Consider the following 21,756-nt stretch of genomic DNA (forward strand, 5'->3'; position numbering starts at 1 on the left):
CTTTTGCAAAATCAGAAAAAATAAACTGAAGTTTATTTTATGGACTAAATCCCAAAATAGCACACTTTTGTCTTCAATCAAAACCTGCTTTTAACTTTTGAATTAAAAAAGGAAAAAAATAGCAGTTGTTTAGATGCTCCAGAGCTGCTCAGATCAAGAAAAAAAGATGGGAAATTCCCCCCTCACAGATTTCAGTTTTAGGAAGTTGGGACTGTGTTTTCTGACTATAAAATACTGGAGAATTCCTTGTGTTTTTTGTTCATCTAGTTTCTCAATCTTTCTGAAACACTTCTGAATAAACTTGTAAGCTTAAATTTTAAGGTCTGTGTGATAAATGCCAGTTAATTTAATTTTGTTCTGCATATTCCTAAATGAAGGTTCATAATACAACTCTTCAGGTAACAGATTCTGAGGGTATATAATTCTATGGTGTGGTAGAACGCAATAGCTAAGTATGCCAATTTTATTTAGTTAATCAATTTTAAATACCTAAAATATATAATAGGGGCCAGTAATCTTTCTGAGGCAGAGTGCCGAAATTTGACATTTTGACCACTACATACAGTCTGAGGGCTAGTAATACTTTTTAAAGTCACTAATAGTCCTGTTTACATCAGCTTCATTAATAAACAGTAAAGCTCTCCATCCTAATTTATTTAGGTGGCTGTTGGTAGCATTAGCTGGTCTTTCACTAATCCACAGGCAGCACAGCTTTGAGCAAGGTCCTGGCTTCATAGGGGAGGAGGGGTAGGCTGAGTTCCTGCCTCACGTGCTGGTGAAAATCGGCTCACATGCCACTCTTGGCACCCATGGTGGGAGTTGCTGACCCCTGTAATACATGGTCTCCAGTTACTGGTTTTGGTTTGTGTGGGAGAAAGGAATTAAAATAATATAGTAGGGGTTTTTTATTATATTTGGAGGCTTTAAAATGTTGTGGTTAATTGAATAAGTAAAACAATAAATTACAAGGCATTTTAGAATAAATCTATGTATTTGAAATTTGTAATAATTTCTTGTCTTTTGCAGATGTTCAGTTCTTATTCTCTCCTGTTCTTACATCTCACTTCTGTGTAATGTATGCTGTGTAGCTGAAGCCTCCAATATTTGTTTTCTCAGCAGCTTCACAGTATGGCCTCATCATCAACACCTAAATATAATTCAAACTCCTTGGAGAGCACCTCAATTAAAAGGGTGAGTGCAGCATCTTCTGTACTTTTGTGTCTATGTATCCCAGGGGTCATTAGCTTTTAAATTCTAAAGTGCAAAACTGAATATTTATTTAGTAACTTTCATTATTAACTGTATAAATTTATTTCTATTTCCCAGCATTCAAATGCAACCTGAAACAACAATGGAATGTATGATTGAGCTACCAGCCTGTGAAAACAGGCATTTCTAATTCCAGGTTTTCCTTTTGGAAAGCCAGCTTGTTTGAATTTGCAAATTGCTATGCACTTTCCTAGTACAGGTTGCACCTCCCTGGTCTGGCATCCTCTGGACCTTAGTAGTCCTGAATGAGGATTTTGCCAGACCATGGGAGGTTGATGCCCTCCAGTCCCTGACCACTCCCCACTGGCTGTGGCTCATCCCCGGACGCAGCACTCTGGCCCCACAGGGCTGCTGGGGGAACCCGGTGCTCCAGCTCTGGTCTCCTGCTCTTGGCCATTGAAGGAAGCCAGCGCTCTAGCCCCAGTTTTCTGCTTGGGGCTACTCCCTGTGGGGCTGCCAGCTGGTTGCCCTCTAGCCACAGGTTTTTGGTCTGGGAACATCCCTGGTCCTGCGGGGTGGGGGATGTTGCCAGACCAGAAAGTGCCAGTTTTAGGAAGTACAACCTGTATGGCTGAATGTTGTAATTTGTTGCTCTTCAGGTCTTTTTGTCCCTAGAAAAAGTCTGTAAAGTCTCTGTCTAGCCAGCCCAATCTAAATTTAAAAACTCCACTCTGTAGTCACAAGTATTAGCGAAGGGGGTGTATTTTATATGCTTTACTTTAGTGTTATTTGTTCTGATGTGCTTCTGTATTGCTTGGTGCACTGTGTATCTCTGCACTTAAATAGCATAAGTAGTTTGTTTACTTGCTGTTTAAAAATATTTGACTGCTTTCTGAAGAAATACTTCTGTTGAACTACAGCCTTGTCACTCATTCTTTTCTTAACATCTTTATTAACAGATGTAAGCTCCATATGTTCAAAGTGTATCTAGTACGCTTTGTAACTCAAATCCTGTACACTCTCATCTGGCAACGTCTGTTTCAGGATGAGAGTGACCATTTTGCTTATGTAACTATTTGACAATTGGGCAGTATTCATGTTAAATTTTTGAACTAAGCAACTCTTAACTCTTACTCCACAAAATTGGTAGCTGCAAAACCTTTTGAGACATTGAGGTATTAATGTTTTATTACAATTAAATATGAAGATTGGTATTTTAGTATTTCTTCAGCAACCACAGAATGGAATACTATTTTAAGGGTTCCTGTTTGTTGATTTTGATGACTTACCTCAAGTACTGAAATTCCTATCACTTCATGTACTGGATTTTTAATTTTTTAAACAGTTTACAACTATGATTTAAAGAAGTTGCACCAAATATAAGTTTGTCTTTATACCACCTTTTGTTTTCAGACCCCAAAAGATGGAACTAAGTGGGAACAAAATGAGGAAATACCTCGTCTATCTGGAGAAACAAGAATTACGGGTAAAAATGTATAGTTGAACAGTTTAACATGGCACGTATTGAAGGATTAATAGGCCAGATATATATGTGGTTTTTATCTCTGCTCAATTGTGACTTGGTACTGGGCTAACTTTTACTGAGCTCCCATAAAGGAAAAAAAGAAATTTTAAAAATATTGACAGTTGTTAAAGTGTGACATGCAAACCCTTAAAAGCACCTCTTAGGTGTAACTTTCGGCCCATCTAGCATGTTTGCAGTGCAAGGATTCCCTACAACTCCCTTATGCCTCCAACAGAAAAAGAAGTATGCTGCACACAACACATCAATCTCCCTCACACAATAATGTGCAATTTTAACTTCAACCTCAGCAACATTAGCATGCGTCAGGGATAGGTCCTCTCAGAGGTCTCGGAGGTCAGCTTTTGAGGCTCCTAGCTATAATAAAAATAAAAAATAACATGAAAACAAATAAAGCATCCAAAAAGAGAGAGACATAAACTGAATATTTTCTATTTAGGAAATGTTTTTCTTGCCTCTTTCTGTGCAAATGCACTAATTATTGAGGGGAAATCTAGTTTTCGTACAATGTCACGGTTGCTGTTCAGCACTGAAATTCTTTTGTCCCATATCTGGGTGGTGATAGTATCCAGTGTCTAAATTTTGAGGTCCCCTTTGAGCTTGAATCCAAAGCCAAATGGCCCTCCTGGTCCCTCCCCCCACCCCCAGTTGGCCCTGGTCAGGGTTGACTTGTGCGCACCAGCCAAGTGTTGGCGTGTTGTATTAGGGCCATATGATATAGTGATGATTTTTGACTTATGGTATAAGGAAAATGTCTTCAGTGTTTTTTGCGTTTCAGAGAGAAGGCTTTCCCTTGTATAGCTGTGGAGTCTACCACTGTTAGTGGAAATGTGCTGTGTGGGTGTTAGGGTCCAATTAAAAGAAGTCCTTTAGCTTGACATTACTGAGAGTTTGTCTTCACAGCAACTGGCTGGCTCCTGCTGACCGATTTGGGCTTGGGAGGCTTGGACAGTGGGGCTCAGATTGCAGGGCTGTTTAATTCCTATGTGTAGTCTTTTGGGCCCAGAGACCCTTTCACTTCTCTGGATCCTTAAAGACCCAGCTTCAACCCAGACCTGGAAGTCTACATGGTAGTTAAATAGCCCTGCACCTTGAATCACCCGAGCCTGAGCTGACTGGCACAGTCCAGGCACGGGGTTTTTGTGTGCTGTGTAGACATACTTTGTTTCTAATGGTTTGTGTAGAGAGTGATCACTCTGAAGAAACCTTAGCTGGGGTTAGATATTTATAGTGGGAATTTTCCAGGTTTTTGATAGAGCAAGTGAAGGAGGGAGAAGGGTCAAAGTATGTGAGGGGGAGCAAGAATGGATCCCAGACTATCCCTGTGTTGAAGAGCCTTTGGAGAGAGTGGGAATTCTTGAGGTGGGGATGTGTGGGCAAAATGGTTCAGGGAAATAAATGGGTAATAAAATGGATGGCATTGCACAGTGAACTCTCTGAGTAGTAAGGATAACTTCTGTAAAATTTCTTCACAAAGCTTATGGTAGAATCATAGAAGAGTAGGACTGGAAGGGACCTCAAGAGGCCATCGAGTCCAGCCCCCTGCCCTCATGGCAGGACCAAGCACTTTCTAGACCATCCCTGAAAGCCATCTATCTACCCTCTTCTTAAATATCTCCAGTGATGGAGATTCTACCACCTCCCTTGGCAATTCATTCCAGTGTTTGATCACCCTGACAATTAGAAACTTTTTCCTAATGTCCAACCTGAACCTCCCCTGCTGCAATTTAAGTCCATTGCCTCTTGTTCTATCCTCAGAGGCAAGGAAGAACAAGTTCCCTCCCTCTGCCTTATGACACCCTTTTAGATACCTGAAAACTGCTATCATGTCCCCCCTCAATCTTCTCTTTTCCAAACTAAACAAGCCCAATTCTTTCAGCCTTTCCTCATAGGTCATGTTCTCTAGACCTTTGATCATTCTCGTTGCTCTCCTCTGGACCCTCTCCAATTTCTCCACATCCTTCCTGAACTGCAGTGCCCAGAACTGGACACAATACTCCAGGGGAGGCCTAACCAGCGCAGAGTAGAGCGGGAGAATGACTTCTCGTGTTTTGTTCACAACACACCTGTTAATGCATCCTAGAATCATGTTTGCCTTTTTCGCAACAGCATCACACTGTTGACTCATATTTAGCTTGTGGTCCACTATAACCCCTAGATCCCTTTCTGCTGTACTCATTCCTAGGCAGTCCTTTCCCATTCTGTATGTGTGACACTGATTGTTCCTTCCTAAGTGGAGCATTTTGCACTTGTCCTTATTAAACTTCATCCTGTTTACCTCAGCCCATTTCTCCAGTTTATCCAGATCCATTTGAATTATGACCCTATCCTCCAAAGAAGTTGCAACCCTTCCCAGCTTGGTATCATCTGCAAATTTAATAAGTGTACTTTCTATGTCAGTATATAAATCTTTAATGAAGATATTGAACAGAACCGGTCCTAGATCTTAAGAGCAGTCACTTGTATATGAAGTAGTACTTCCTTGCACTGTAGATGCTTGCAGTGATTGGTAGTAGTGCCATTAATGTATTTAGGGTGCCTCCAGAACTTCACTGTCTTATAAACTGTTCTTTGGTTCTGGTTAAAGTGAAATGGGGTGCTTCTCTCCAGAATAAACAGTTAATGATGAGCCTGCTCCATATCTTAGCAATAGAACTGTATACACTGATGGCAAGAGAACATATTGCAGAGCATCAAAAGATGAAGCAATTGTAACATAAAATTTTTCCACTGTGGAATCTTAAAGGAACATGCCAACAACTACAAAAGAGAAATTTTAAATCCTGTTGCTTCTTCATGTTTATGTAATTGTTCCACAGAGCAGTGAGGAAGAGGGAAATAGAGATGTAGTCAGAAATCAGACTCAGGACAGGTGTAGAATCTGCGGCTTTCAACATATTTCCTAAGTGACTAGACTACAGTGTGACACAGCTCATAGACAAACACATAGACGTTTTTCCCTTGTAAAAATTCTTCTCTTAATTAAATTCATATTATGAGTGCAGTCATCTTTTTATTTCTGCTTGTTAGTGTTGTACTTCTAAATTATGCTTTCTCATACTATTTTAAAAGTAAATTCTGTTTTTCGCTTACAGACAAGGAAGTTATCTATATATGTCCGTTTAATGGTGCTGTTAAAGGAAGACTGTATATTACAAACTACAGACTGTACTTAAGAAGTGTGGAAATTGTGAGTAGTGTGTGTAAACATTTTTCAAAATGCAGCTGGGCATAATTGAAGGCCAGTAATAAGATGTGGCTATACCACTGTTTTGGTTCCTTTCGGCCTTGAAATCTATGTAAATCTGTGCCTCTGCAACAACACTGGTGGGGGAGTAGCAATGGCTGTTCAAGAAGTTATGGATGCAAAACACAATAAAACTAACTTGTGGTCTGGTTTGTTGTGGTCAGACTCAAGTTTTTAGGACCCTTGAACTGAGATCACTGTGATTTCGAACAGCTTTTATTATTTGGATGTAAAAAGAAGTCAATATTTAGGTACACAAAAAGGGCAGTTTTTTTCAGTGCTAAAGTTCAGTGCTGTCACAATGGTTTTGCATTGCAAATACAGGAATAATCTATTCCTACAGCAGAAGTGAAGTAAAGTAGTTTAAGCTGCCTCAAAGAAGAGATTTGCATTGTTAGCAAAAGGAAGATGATCCATTAAGATAGCATAAATGTAAGGTTTTTATAATCAATATAGTGCTAAATTTACTCCAAAAATCTTTAATTTTAAAATTAGTATATAATTTTTCAGGCTTAATTGCCTTAGTTTGTACTATCATGAATGAGTGGAGGCAAGATTGCGGTGTTGCCTTTGATGGAGGAAAATGTTGGTTACTTTTCTAAGATGTCTGTGAAGTCAGCATTTCAAATGTTAAGAGAAAGTTACAAATCGGCTCAACTTATTTTACAGATCTGTTTGTCTTAATTGTATGACTATTGTTAACACTTTTGAGAATGCATCTAGTTTGTTTCCTCATCTAATGAATTACCTGATCATGAGCCTATTTATAAGACAGAACCCTGCTGATAGTTTTACCAGAACTTTCGCACGTCGGGATAGCTAGCAACACTCTGTAGCTGGGCCTACATGTGCCCCCTCCTTTTGAGGGGACATGTTAATGAGGCAATTTGGAAGATGCCAATGAAGCACTGACACAAATATGAAATACTTCATTAGCATAATGGTGGCTGTGCACGATTCAAAAGTGCCGCTTTTGGAACGTGCACCACCCGTGTAGACGGGGGCTTTTCAAAAGGAGCCCCTGACTTCAAAAGCCCCTTCTTCCTATTTGGTTTTAAGAAGAAGGGCCTTTCGAAGTCCCTGGGGGCCTTTCGAAAGGCCCCATCTTCATGGACGTCGTGTGTTCCAAAAGTGGCTCTTTTGAATCGTGTGCTGCTGCCGTTATGCTAATGAGGTATTGCATATTCATGTCAGCGCCTCATTAGCATCTTCCAAATTGCCTCATTAACATGGCACCTCTGAAAGGAGAAGACACATGTAGACCCAGCTTGTGGCTGCTTCTGTATTCACTCCCTCCCATGGTAGGTGGACTGGTAATGAGGCAATTTGAAGCAGGTTAATAAGGTACTAATGTGCATAGTCAATGCCTTGTTAGCAAAATGGCAGCTGTGCGAATTTCAAAGTGCAGACTTGGAATTGTAGATTGACAGTGTAGACGTGGACAGCTTCAAAATAAGTGACCCACTTTGACATTCCCTTACTCTCACAAAACTAGATTGGAGTAAGGGACTGTTGAAGTGGGGTGCTTATTTTGAATGTGCCCACATCTACACTCAATCTGCAATTAGAAGTCTGCACTTTGAAATTTGCATGGCTGCCATTATGCTAACGAGGTGCTGAATATGGATGTTAGCGCCTCATTAGCCTGCTTCAAATTGCCTTATTACCATGCCACCTCTGATGGGAGGGGGCGAGTGTAGAAGCAGCCTCAGTTCACTGATTTCTCTTAAACCTACAGTTAGTCAGAGGTAATGCAGTGTGTCTACAAGGTGTCCTCAGTGCTTTTTGTCTTTTCCTGCTTCATCAATATGCTGAGTAAAACTGGACATAGATAGATAGTTCTTGAAAAAATCAGATATGCAGTGACTTCATTTTTTAATGTACTTTGGGGCAAAATAATTTATCACCAATTCAGTTTTGGATCTGCATTATAAAGTTTAAAGCAAAAAACAAACTCTGTTGCAGAATACATGAGACTTGCTGTGCTTGTTTTATGACTATAGTACATGATGTATCTTATTCTTCCTTTCCAGGATCCAGTTGTGATACTGGATGTTCCTTTGGGTGTAATTTTGAGGATTGAGAAAATGGGAGGAGCTTCAAGTAGAGGAGAGAATTCCTATGGACTAGATATAACCTGTAAAGTAAGAAGAGCAACAATTTATTGAGAGAAAATTCAAAGGATGTCACTATATAGATCTTTTGCAGAAATTAAAGTATTTTATTCACCCAGCTATCTTGAATACATACAACTGAATCTAAGGAAAGAAGTTGCCAGAAATGTCCAGGGAAATAATGTATAATGTGAAACTACTGTTGTCATCAATACGGGGAAGAAGGATAGTGTTTTGTACCAATAAACCAATGATCATGCACTGTAATATTCAGTTTTACCCATCAGTGCAATTTTAATCACTTTTTTGAAACAAAGCTGTAATTCATGCACCTATTTTTTAATGTTCATTGGGAAAAAGACTATTTAGCGGATCTGCATTGTCAAGTTAAGGCAAGAAACAAACTCATTTACAGAATACTTGCTGTGTGTGTCTTTTATGTTCCTTATTTTATTGACCTTAAAGGTCATTTTTATATTATACACTTTTAAAAAGATCCACCCATTGTTTTGTAAGAAGGGTGACATGTATATTGGGTTTCATTTCCAGAGAAAGGACCTTAACCCAAAAGCACATGCATATTTCTCAAACAATATATTCGTTTACTTAGGTTTCACAAGGTTTATAGCTGTGTATATTGCCACAGAAGATATAGCCATGAGAAGAGTTCCTTTTTTTTGATAATTCAGAAGTCCTTTATGTAACTCTTGAATGGAATATGTAAGCTACAGATCCTGTTCTTGACAGTAACATGTACATTTCTTAATTGTAATGTTGGTCGAGAGGAAATGTCTCTGGACAGTGTAGTCTAGATAATGTTAATAAAATACTCATGTTGTAAAAATAGAATAACTCACAATCCACAAACATTCAATAGCCCTTGAGATTTGCTAGTGAGTCAAATCCTATTGTTTCTGACTCTTTAAAGATAAAGAAGACAGAGTGTCAATATTGCAGAGTAAAGTGTAAAACTTTTTAGTCCAACTGTATGTTGCATATGAAGATGTAAAATTCTTTGTGCAAAAATGTTGAGTGAAACTAGACACCTTTTTACACCATAAAGGAGGAGAGGGCTTAAAATAAACATTCATATTCCTTTTTGATGAGTACATTCCAAATCATATTCATCATATAAACACAGTAATTATAAAGAAAATAAAGATACTATGTTACTTTGGTTTCTTTTAAAAAGGTAATGCTCCTCATTTTAGGATATGAGAAATCTACGGTTTGCACTGAAACAGGAAGGTCACAGCAGAAGAGATATATTTGAAGTCCTTACAAAACACGCTTTTCCCCAGTCACATAATTTGGTAAGTTAATGTTGTACTTGTTCACTCTCTTTTTTTTTAAATGGATAATTATTTCCTCATCAATTAATTACTTGTACCTGGTGACAAGCATCATTGAATTATAGAACTGGATGGGACTTTTACAGGTCTTCTAGTCCATGTTGCTGCATAACTACTTGAAAGAATAACTGCCACCCCTTGCTTAATTTGTAGAGAAGAACTATGTTCCTTGAAATTCATTTATATTGAGATCTTGTCTTTGCCTTTAAAAAAACACCTAGGTATATCTGTTGTTGTTAATAGTGATAAATGCATTTACTTCTATTTTTCACATCCCCTGTCATGCGTAGGCTATGGCCACACTAGTCCCTCCTTTCCGGGGCTGTGGTAATGTGGCACTTTGGAATATGCTAATGAGGCACTGTAATGAATATGTAGCACCTCATTAGCATAATGACAGCTGCATGCACTTCGAAACTGCTGGTTTCAAAATGCATGCTGCACTTGTAGCCGGGGCCTTTCAAAATGACCCCCTGCCCCCGGTTTCGAAAGCCCTTTGTTCCCAAAACTAATTGGGAAGAAGGGGCTTTCAAAATCAAGGGGCAATTTCGAAAGGTCCCCAGCTACATGGGTGGCATGCATTTTGTAACCGGCAGTTTTGAAGCGTGTGCAGCTGCCATTATTCATGGCAGTGCCTTGTTATCATATTCCGAAGTGCCACATTACCATAGCCCATCAGAAAACACGATAAATTAAATCTTTCCTGGTTACATTAATTAAATACCACTCAAGCTGTTTGATATTCCTTCCCTCCCCCCCACCCCAACATTGCATTGTTGGGCAATTTCCAAAGCAGTTGACACTTAGGACAAGACTTAATGGTGATAAGACACCCCGTATTTATTGCTAATTATTAATGAAGAATAGTAATCAGGAGTTAATACTGTTCTCAATTTGCACAGATTTATTTCAGATAAATATCTTATTGAAGAAGTTCAGTGACAGTGAAGCTAACTAATCAGTTTTTGGTACTTGTGCCTATAGGAGAGGGAATGTATTGCCTGGGTTATTTGGTATTAACGAAAACTGAATAGACTAAATAGTGAATTCATAGACTAAAACTGAAATTTGTGGGTCAGGGCTCCATAATGTGGTCTTCTGACAGGCAGTTTGGAATAAAATATTTGAATGAGTGAAAAATTTGTATTATTTAAAAACAAAAACTAAACTAAGGAGTATAACTTCTGCTTGGAAAAAATGTTTACAATAATTAGCACTGCAGGTTTAAGCTTAAAGTTTCTTTCGTAATGCAAAAGCTAACTACTATATAATAAGCATGATGCACCAATTGGTATAATTATAGGCTTTAGCTTAAATTCAGCTCACCTGTTCTGTCTTCTCACTGATTAACAATCTTTGGCTCTCTAATCAAACTTAAAACTTCACTGGCCCTTGAATCTTTCAAGTTACAAGTAAATGATTACCTTATTTCACAAGAAAATAAATTTTCTGAGACAAACTAATTGGCTAATTCTAATTGGCTACTTGTGAAGCCTTATTACCATGGCCTGTGTCAATGTTACCTCTGATCTTTTCTGTTCATGTGTGGATTTTTTTCCAACCATGTGTGGAATAATTTTTTCAGATGCAAATGTGCACCACCAGTAGAAACAAAAAACTTAGGTGTGGATACTCTGCTAATAATCTGGGGAGCTTTGGAATCTCTCTTGAGTGGCCACACAAGCACACAGTTTAGGGCCTGCTGGCTTGTTGCTTAGTTACTATTCTGTTTAGGCCATGTCTACACTATATAAATAACCATTGTTAAACATACAACAAGGTTTGTCCATAACCATCTTTAAACACGGTTATTCCTGTGGTGTGGGTGTGCCATAAACCATGTAGATGGACATAAATCAGAGTTGACGCTAACTGCATGGTGTTGTTAATTCTCCCCCAGAGACTTTCACCACAGTGCTTAAGTACTCAGTGGGTAAGAAGTGAGAATTAATGTAGTAAATTATGCTATAACTGAGATGATTTTCCATTTTCAAAAACAAATGTTGACAATATTTCCATCTGGTAGTTGTTTAAAAGTGACACACCAGTCTGCCATATATTTATATCTAGTCTTCATGTAAAATTATATTTCCACCTTTTAGGTGCCTTGGTACTATGTCTGCTTGATGGTGTCCCAACTGGTACAGCTTGATGTTGTAAGAGATTCCAAGGGACCTCTTTTCTGCATATCCCATAAATGGGCCAGAATAGCATGGGTTTATTTTATTAGTGTATCCAGGCAACCTTCAAATACAATACAATCAGAATAATTGTAGCAAACATTGGCACTTCTTATTTGCAAGGAATAAAGGATGCAGCATAAATACAAACTAAAAAGAAATGTAATAGCCTAAAGAATATTAGTAATGCCCTTAGAAAACCTTGCTGCAAAGTGATAAAGGATTACATTTAATACACATTCCTAATGGGGGGAGAGGGGCCAGTGCAGTGAGGAGGGTGGACATGCGAGCAGATGGGGGTAGTGGGTTGGGGAGGGTCCTATGGTGATGGTAGCTGGGGGGGGTGCGAAAGGTGGGGAGGAGGGTCCCAGGGATATGAGGTCATTGCTCCACAGGGAGCTATGGTGACTCATGGTGACAGGGAGGTATGAAGTAGTGGTATCCTTAACCACATTCTCCACACCCCACTGCCTTGTGGGTTATCCTGGGAAGGAGAAAGGTTAAGGGAGTAAACCCTGACAGAAAATCCGGAGTGGAGTCCGAAGGCGGTTTTGTGTCAACTTCGGCACTGTCCCGGCAACTCCTGCAGCTGAGCTGGTACCAGGCGTGGAGGTTATCCTCTCCTTTGGACTATATCAGTAAAGCTGAGAGGGGGACACTGGTGTCTGGGCAGCCCAGAGTCTCCATAATAATTGCCCAGGCTCGCGCCCGGAGAGGTACTCCGGCATCGCTGAACAGCGTTGCATCAACACGGGAGGCAACAGATACCGGTTATAAGCTCTTGCTCGATTGGTGTAGAGAACGAGCGCCAGGGGTTGCCTTCGACGGTGGGAGAGATCCTTGCATCTCACTGGACAGTCACCGCCCGCCTCAAGCGGGGCAGGCCCCAGCCAATAGGGTACTGTCCCGCCACAGTTCACCTGCCTCACTGGGTGCGTGAGGCTTAAGGTTCCTGAACCTGACAAGTGACTGAAATTTGAGCACCAGGCAAACCAATAAGAAAATCAACAAGAAATGAGAAACATCAACAATTTAAGCTTGCTTGCTGGAATGTGCGGACCATGCTGACCGGCTTGACTGAAGATCTTCAGGCCACCAGTGACACCCGAAAGACCGCTGTCATCAACGAGGGATCTCTAAAGGAAAAGGACTACACCTTTTTCTGGCAGGGTAAAGCCCAAGAAGAACCCAGAGAGCATGGTGTTGGCTTTGCTGTCAGAAACACCCTTCTACAAATGGTGGAATTAGTCATGGGCGGATCAGAAAGACTTCTTCGGATCACGCTTCAAACTTGCGCTGGTCCCATCCACCTGATCAGCGCTTATGGTCCAACCCTGTACGCCACACCAGAAGTAAAAGACAAGTTCTATGACGTGCTTAGTGCTGCTGTAGTGCAAATACCTGCTCGTGAACAACTGTACATCTTGGGTGACTTCAATGCAAGAGTTGGAGCTGATTGGGCCTCATGGCCTTCCTACTTAGGACACTTGGGTGTGGCAAAAATGAATGACAATGGACAGCTTCTTCTTGAACTGTGCACGTACCACAATCTATGCATCACAAACACATTCTTCCAAACGAAGCCACAGCACAGAGTGTCGTGGAGACACCCACACTCGAAGCATTGGCATCAACTAGACATGGTCATCACTAGGCGTAATAACCTCAAAAACATCCTTCTGACACACAGCTATCATAGTGCTGACTGTGATACAGATGACTTGCTAGTTTGCTCCAAGCTCAAGCTGAGACCCAAGAAGCTGTACCTCTCTAAACCTGCTGGAAGGCCCTGCATTGATGCCAGAAAGACGGCAAACTCAGAGAAAGCTGAAAAGTTCAGAGAGACCCTCCAGGAAAATCTGCGCATCGGCCCCGGGGGCGCCGATGTGACATCCAAATGGCAACATCTGAGGGATACAGTTTACAACACAGCCTTGTCAGTGTTTGGAAGAAAAGATAGAAACACGAACGACTGGTTTGAAGCTAACTCCGATGAGATGGTTCCAGTCATTGAAAAGAAGTGCGCTGCACTCCTGGAGTACAAACGCTCACTGAGCCAGAGTACCCAGCAAGCACTTAGAGAGGCCAGAAGAACAGTACAGCAGACAGCCAGGCGCTGTGCCAGCAACCACTGGCTCCAGCTATGCAGCAGCATCCAGACCTGTGCCAACTTTGGTAATCTCAGAGGAATGTACGAGGGTATGAAGAACGCATTACGACCCACCCAGAACAAGATGGCACCTCTGAAATCCCAAATCTGGTGAAGTCATCGCTGACAAAGCCAAACAGATGGAGTGCTGGGTTGAGCACTACTCCGAGCTGTACTCACACGAGAACGTTGTGGTTGACGCAGCCCTCGATGCCGTCGAGCTCCTACCAGTAATGGACGAACTGGATCATGAACCGACTGTGGATGAACTGAAGAGAGCCATCGACAGCATTGCAGCAGGAAAGGCCCCTGGCCAGGATGGTATACCACCAGAGGTAATCAAGTGTGCCGCGGACACACTCCTGGAACCCCTACGTGAGCTACTGTGCTTGTGCTGGAAAGAGGGTGAGGTTCCACAGGATATGCGCTACGCCAACATCGTAACGTTGTATAAGAACAAAGGAGACAGAAGTGACTGCAACAGCTACCGTGGAATCTCCCTCCTGAGCATCACTGGTAAACTGTTCGCTCACGTCATCCTCGGCAGACTCCAGAGGATTGCTGAGAGGGTGTACCTTGAATCACAGTGCAGATTCCTTGCAGAGTGGTCTACCGTTGACATGATCTTCTCTCTAAAGCAGCTGCAGGAGAAGTTCAGGGAGCAGAGGAAGCCACTCTACATAGCCTTCATCGACCTGACCAAAGGCCTTTGACTTGGTCAGCAGGGATGGTCTGTTCAAACTGCTCCACAAGATAGGCTGTCCTCCATGGTTACTCAAGATGATCCAGTCGTTCCACGAAGACATGAGAGGAACCATCCAATATGACGGCACATTATCGGATACTTTCAGAATCAGGAGTGGCGTCAAACAAGGATGCGTGCTTGCTCCGACATTGTTCGGGATCTTCTTTGCACTCCTCCTGAAGCATGCCTTTGGATCTTCAACAGAGGGCATCTTGCTGCACACAAGATCTGATGGGAAACTGTTTAATCTTGCAAGGCTGAAAGCTAAGTCTAAGGTGCGGGAAGTCCTCATCAGAGACATGCTGTTCGCAGATGATGCTGCTATAGTGTCTCTCACAGAAGACCAGCTTCAAAAATTGCTGGATCAGTTCTCCAAAGCGTGGAAGGACTTTGGGCTTACCATCAGCCTAAAGAAGATAAATGTACTCGGTCAGGATGTTGCTGAATCTCCATCAATCAGCATTGACAAGTATACGTTAGAGGTCGTCCACGAGTTTGTTTACCTCGGGTCCCCCATCACTGACACCCTGTCGTTGGACACTGAGCTAAATAGGAGGATCGGAAAAGCAGCCACAACTCTGTCCAGACTCAGCAAGAGAGTGTGGAATAACAACAAGTTGTACACTCACACCAAAATGCAAGTCTACAGAGCCTGCATCCTCAGCACCCTCCTTTATGGCAGCGAGACTTGGACCCTGTATGCCCACCAGGAAAAAAGGCTGAATGTCTTCCACTTGCGCAGCCTCAGGCGCATCCTTGGAATATCATGGAAGGACAGAGTGACCAACACCGCCGTCCTCGAGCAAGCTGGAATCCCAACCATGCACACCCTTCTCAGTCAGCGTCGGCTCCGCTGGCTTGGCCACGTCCACAGGATGAATGATGGAAGGATTCCAAAAGACATCCTGTATGGTGAGCTAGCTTCTGGCAAAAGACCTCCTGGACGCCCCCAGTTGCGCTACAAAGATGTCTGCAAGAGAGGCCTCAGAGAGGTAGACGTCGAGCTGGACAACTGGGAGGAACTAGCAGACGACCGCAGCAGATGGAGGCAGGGGTTACACAAGGGCCTTCAGAAGGGTGAGATGAGGATCAGACAGCTAGCAGAGGAGAAGCAAGCGCACAGAAGGCACACTAAGGACTTGCCAGACACCAACCACATCTGCAAGAGATGCAGCAAGGACTGTCACTCTCATGTGGGTCTTCATAGTCACAGTAGATGCTGTAAATGAAGTCCTCAATTGAAACTATAAAGGGCGCGATCCATAGTCTACATAGACAGAAGGATGCCTACTATAATGGTCAGAGGCTAACGTTGGCTCTCAAAGTATGCTGGATTATGTGAAAGTGACTACAGTTGAATGGTATAGAATGAACTGCTGCATGCCATGACCATTTGTTGTTTTATAACTGCAGGCTCAGTCCTCCATAGTCCTCAGAGTCTTGTCCACTCTGTAAACACTGACCGGCTGTTCTGATGAGCGCAATAAAAATTCAGGACATGTACACAAGCCTACAATTTAGAATGCCCTTCTTCAAGACATTAACAGTCTTTGATATTGAATCCAGAGCACTTACAGCCTCATGTGTTGGCAGTGACCAGTCTTCACAGGATCCATTGCCCTTCAGGAGTGTCTTCTCTCTTTGCCCCACATGGTGTTTCAGAAAAGAATAGTCATTTGCTGAATTTAGGACCTTAAATGTTGCTGAAACCATTTTAGACTTCTGACCAAAGGTGAGAGTAAACTTGTGAGCCCCAGTGTGGTGCGTCTGTAAGAAGAAGCCAGCTGGTTGAGGTGGTTGGCTGCAGGTAGTGAAACAGCCGCTCTCAGTGCGGGTCCTGGGGCTCTCCTGCAGTACAGACTGCTGCACTAAGCAGCCTGGCAGGCTGGGGACAGACAGTGCGGACTGCCCCAGCACCAAGATCTCCGACCCCTTAGGGAGGGCTGGGGGAACTGCATACCCATGACTTCCCTGCTCCTCCTTGTCCTCTGATGATCAAGGAGGAAGTGAAAAGTGCACAGCCTGCATGCCCAGGCATGGGCAGAGGAGGAACGCATATAGGCTGTGCGCTTTCTCCTTACATCCTGATCTTCAGGGGAAGACAAGAAGAGTGCGCCAGTGGTACCCTTTAACCATCTCTCTGCCCTGAGCTCCCCACACTCCTGATATCCTGTCCAGAGCCCTGCCTTACTCCCAACCGTAGCTCCTGTATTTCCAGTCCCTTGCCCTGACTCCTGAGCAACCCCCATACCTGATGCCTGAACCCCCATACTCTCCAGCCCTCTGCACTGAGCCCTTGCTCACACCTCCAACACTATCTCTTGGCCCCCACATCTCCTCCCCCTGCCCTGAGCACCCCTTCTCCCCACACTTTCTCCATCTGAGTGCCACACCCCACACTGTGCACATGTGCATGCGATACAAGAGTACCTGTAAGTAACTTAAGTGACTTTCACTTCTGCATTTGACCCACTTGACTCCTAACAAGTGTATCTTGTCAAATCAGACTCCTAGAATACTAAAACTGGAAGGGACCTGAAGAGGTTGTTAAGTCCTGACAGATGTTTGTCTAACGTGCTCATAAATATTTCCAGTGATGGAAATTCCACAGCCTACCTAATCACCCTGAGAGGAAGTTTTCATTAATGTCCGACCTAAACCTCCCTTGCTGCAATATAAGCTCATTGCTGCTTGTCTTATCTGAATTTTTCTCCCTCCTCCTTATAGCACCCTTTTAGGTACTTGAAAGCTGTTATGTCCTCTCTGTGTTCTCATATCTAAACTAAATAAAACAAATTCTTTCAATCTATATATTCCTATACAGGAATGATGGGCTCCACCTAAATCAAGGTGGATCCAGACTGCTGGCATTAAACATTAAAAAGGTCATAGAGCAGTTTTTAAACTAAGAGGTGGGGGAAAGCCGATTGGTGCGGGGGAGCACCTGGATCGGACGGAGACTTCTCTTACACGAGGCTCCATAGACAGGGATTCCCTAGAAGTTAGTTAGATAGGGAACGTGGGAAATAATATATGGGCAAGATCAGATGTGAAACAATCGTGCATAAAAAAATCCAACGCGTCTGTGAAAGGCGGACATATAAATAGTGGTAGTTTTCTAACATGCTTTTACACTAATGCTAGGAGTCTGTCTAATAAGATGGGTGAACTGGAGTACCTCATATCAAAGGAGGAAGTTGACATAATAGGCATCTCAGAAACATGGTGGAATGAGGAAAATCAGTGGGACACTATCATACCGGGATATAAATTATATTGGAAAGACAGAACAGGTCGTGCGGGTGGCGGAGTGGTACTATATGTGAAGGATAATATAGAATCAAATGAAGTAAAAATCCTAAAGGAATCAAAATGTTCCATAGAATCATTATGGATAACAATTCATTCCTCTAATATGAATATGGCATTAGGAATATATTACCGACCACCTAACCAGGACAGTGATAGTGATGCTGAAATGATGAGGGAGATTAGAGAGGCTATCAAAATAAAAAACACAGTAATAATAGGAGATTTCAATTATCCCCATATTGATTGGGTGCATGTCACCTCAGGACGGGATTCAGAGATTAAATTTCTTGATGCCTTAAATGACTGCTTCTTGGAGCAGCTAGTACAGGAACCCACAAGGGGAGAGTCGATTCTCGATCTAGTCTTGACTGGAACGCAGGATCTGGTCCAAGAGGTAACTGTTACTGGACCGCTTGGAAATAGTGACCACAATATAATAACTTTTAATATTCCTGTGTTGGGAAGAACACCGCAGCGGTCAAACACTCTGGCATTTAATTTCAAAAAGGGGAATTACACTAAAATGAGGAAGCTAGTTAAACAGAAACTAAAAGGTAGAGTAATTAAACTAAAATCCCTGGAAGCTGCATGGAAACTGTTTAAAGACACCATACTAGAGGCCCAACTTAAATGTATACCCCAAATAAAAAAACACAGTAAGAGACCTAACAAAGAACCACCATGGCTAAACAGCCATGTTAAAAAGGCAGTGAGAGAGAAAAGGGCAGCTTTTAAAAAGTGGAAGTCAAATCCTAGTGAGGAAAATAGAAAGGAACATAAACACTCCCAAATTAACTGTCATAATGTAGTAAGAAAAGCCAAAAAAGAGTTTGAGGAACAGCTAGCCAAAAATTCAAAAAACAATAGTAAAATGTTTTTTAAATACATTAGAAGCAGGAAGCCTGCTAAAAAAGCAGTGGGGCCCTTGGATGATAAAGATATAAAAGGAGCGATCAAGGAAGACAGTGCCATTGCGGAGCGATTAAATGATTTCTTTGCTTCAGTCTTCACGGCTGAAGATGTTACAGAGGTTCCTAAATCTGAGCCAGCCTTTTTAGGCAACAAATCTGAGGAACTCACTCAGATTGAAGTGACATTAGAGGAGGTTTTGGAATTAATTGATAAGCTGAATAGTAACAAGTCTCCAGGACCAGACGGCATTCACCCAAGGGTTCTGAAAGAACTCAAATGTGAAATTGCGGAGTTATTAACAGTGGTTTGTAACCTATCCTTTAAATCCACTTTGGTACCAAATGACTGGAAGACGGCCAATATAACACCAATATTTAAAAAAGGCTCTAGAGGAGATCCTGGCAATTATAGACCGATAAGTTTAACATCAGTACCAGGCAAATTAGTAGAAACACTAGTAAAGAGTAAAATTGCAAGGCACATAGAAGAGCACGAATTGTTGGGCAAAAGTCAGCATGGTTTCTGCAGAGGGAAGTCGTGTCTGTCTAATCTATTAGAATTCTTTGAAGGGGTTAATAAACATGCGGACAAGGGGCACCCAGTGGACATAATATACCTAGATTTCCAGAAAGCCTTTGACACGGTCCCACACCAAAGGCTTTTATGTAAATTAGGTGGTCATGGGATAGGAGGAAAGGTCCTTTCATGGATCGGGAATTGGTTAAAAGACAGAAAACAAAGGGTTGGAATAAATGGTAAATTTTCACAATGGAGGGGGGTAACTAGTGGTGTTCCCCAGGGCTCAGTCCTGGGACTGATCCTGTTCAACTTGTTCATCAATGATCTAGAAAATGAGGTAAGCAGTGAGGTGGCAAAGTTTGCAGATGACACCAAGTTGTTCAGGACAGTCAAAAGCAAAAGGGATTGTGAAGAACTACAAAAAGATCTCAGCAAACTGAGTGATTGGGCAGCAAAATGGCAAATGAAATTTAATGTGGGTAAGTGTAAGGTAATGCATGTTGGAAAAAATAACCCAAATTACACGTACTACATGATGGGGTCAAATTTAGCTACGACAGATCAGGAAAGGGATCTTGGAGTTATAGTGGATAGTTCTCTGAAGACATCCACGCAGTGTGCAGTGGCAGTTAGTAAGGCAAATAGGATGTTAGGAATTATTAAAAAAGGGATCGATAATAAGACAAAAGATATCATACTTCCCCTATATAAAACTATGGTACGCCCACATCTCGAGTACTGCGTGCAGATGTGGTCTCCTCACCTCAAAAAAGATATATTGGCATTAGAAAAGGTTCAGAAAAGGGCGACTAAGATGATTAGGGGCTTGGAAAGGGTCCCATATGGGGAGAGGCTAGAGAGACTGGGACTTTTCAGTTTGGAAAAAAGGCGATTGAGGGGCGATATGATAGAGGTATATAAAATCATGAATGGTGTGGAGAAAGTGAATGTAGAAAAATTATTTACCTTTTCCCATAATACAAGAACTAGGGGACACCAAATGAAATTGATGGGTAGTAGGTTCAAAACTAATAAAAGGAAATTTTTCTTCACACAGCGCACAGTCAACCTGTGGAACTCCTTGCCTGAGGAGGCTGTGAAGGCCAGGACTCTATTAGGGTTTAAAAAAGAGCTTGATAATTTTTGCAGGTTAGGTCCATAAATGGCTATTAGCCAGGGATAAAGTATGGTGCCCTAGCTATCAGAACAAGGGCAGGAGATGGATGGCAGGAGATAAATCACTTGATCATTGTCTTCTGTTCTCCTTCTCTGGGGCACCTGGCATTGGCCACCGTCGGCAGATGGGATGCTGGGCTTGATGGACCTTTGGTCTGACCCAGTATGGCCATTCTTATGTTCTTATGTTCTAATCTTCGTTCCTGGTTAACAAAAAATGCACACAGTTAGCTGTCAAATAAAAAAAAAATTGCTTTAATTTTCTCGGGGGGGAAAAAAGATTAAGAGAATTTTATGAAAAAGTATGTCATATGAATCAATGGGATCGGTAATGGTTTGCCACCTGTTTCCTTGGAACATTGTATTTGAAGAGTCTTAAAATGTGGCATATTTTTTAAAAAGTGAAGTAAAAAGTTGTATACTTGGATTTCTGTGCTTCCACTGATGTGGCTGGTAACTTCAATAACATACAATGCCGAGCAGGAAATTCAGCTCCATTTTTTTACTATGGTTTATGATATGGTTACCTGTACCATGACTTAATTTTTACTTTGAAACTAAAAATGAAAATTATTTTATATAAAGACATTTTTAGAACTAAATATTTAGCTTATTACTATTTTGGTCATTTGTGACTTCTAGAGGAATTTGTTGCTTACCTAATTGTGTTTTACATCTCAATTTTATTTTAATGCCCCAAGGCTAACCATAAGCGCTGTGGCCCATGGCACATGCTTGTGAACACACATCGAGATTCATATAAGGTTGTCCATTACCATGGTATCAGAGTTTTACTGTATGCACCGTGCACTGATGATATTGCTGTAACCACTGATTTCTCTAAACAAATGCCTTACATTGTGTTAAGTCTGTTGCCATGGATATTTTTGAAGCACTGTAATAATGTTAGCAAACTAGCTGTTTTCACTTTTGTCATGTTAAAGTTGTTTAGGTGGCAGTTAAAGCAAGCTGTTAAGCCTAAATAATAACAATAATAATAATAACAGCAATAATAATAAAAAGTACATTTGGCTTAACTCCGCTATCATCTCTTCACAGATAATATTTTAAGAGCTATCGTCAAATAGGTTTTATAGCCAACTTATCAGAAGAAAAAGACTTAATTTTTAAGATACATTAAAATATGTCAATTAAGTTTTTTATGACTTCTAAAGCCTCTTCTGTGTACTTTGGAAATCTAAGAAATGAGAGGGTGATTCTTTGGAGAGAGAAAGGAAACATTGTGGAGGAAATACAGTAGACCCTTTGATTTACAATCACCTCGAGGCTGGAGGTTG

General features: G+C 41.5%; 1 protein-coding gene across 5 annotated transcripts in view; it reads left to right on the top strand.

Annotated features, from left to right (window-relative positions):
- The window catches only part of MTM1 (myotubularin 1), a 71,758-nt gene that overhangs the window by 12,742 nt on the left and 37,260 nt on the right, over positions 1-21,756 (top strand). For 3 of the 5 annotated variants that reach the window (XM_075007626.1, XM_075007630.1, XM_075007627.1), the window contains 5 exons: positions 1,027-1,191; positions 2,623-2,695; positions 5,848-5,942; positions 8,033-8,143; positions 9,325-9,426. In XM_075007626.1, the coding sequence (XP_074863727.1) occupies positions 1,129-1,191; positions 2,623-2,695; positions 5,848-5,942; positions 8,033-8,143; positions 9,325-9,426 (444 nt within the window). In that variant the 5' untranslated portion in view covers positions 1,027-1,128. The remainder of the gene's footprint in view (positions 1-1,026; positions 1,192-2,622; positions 2,696-5,847; positions 5,943-8,032; positions 8,144-9,324; positions 9,427-21,756) is intronic. The other 2 variants (XM_075007629.1, XM_075007628.1) reach the window with 1 other exon arrangement.

This window comes from Carettochelys insculpta, chromosome 13 (assembly GCF_033958435.1).
Source record: "Carettochelys insculpta isolate YL-2023 chromosome 13, ASM3395843v1, whole genome shotgun sequence".
Classification (NCBI taxonomy): Eukaryota; Metazoa; Chordata; order Testudines; family Carettochelyidae; genus Carettochelys; species Carettochelys insculpta.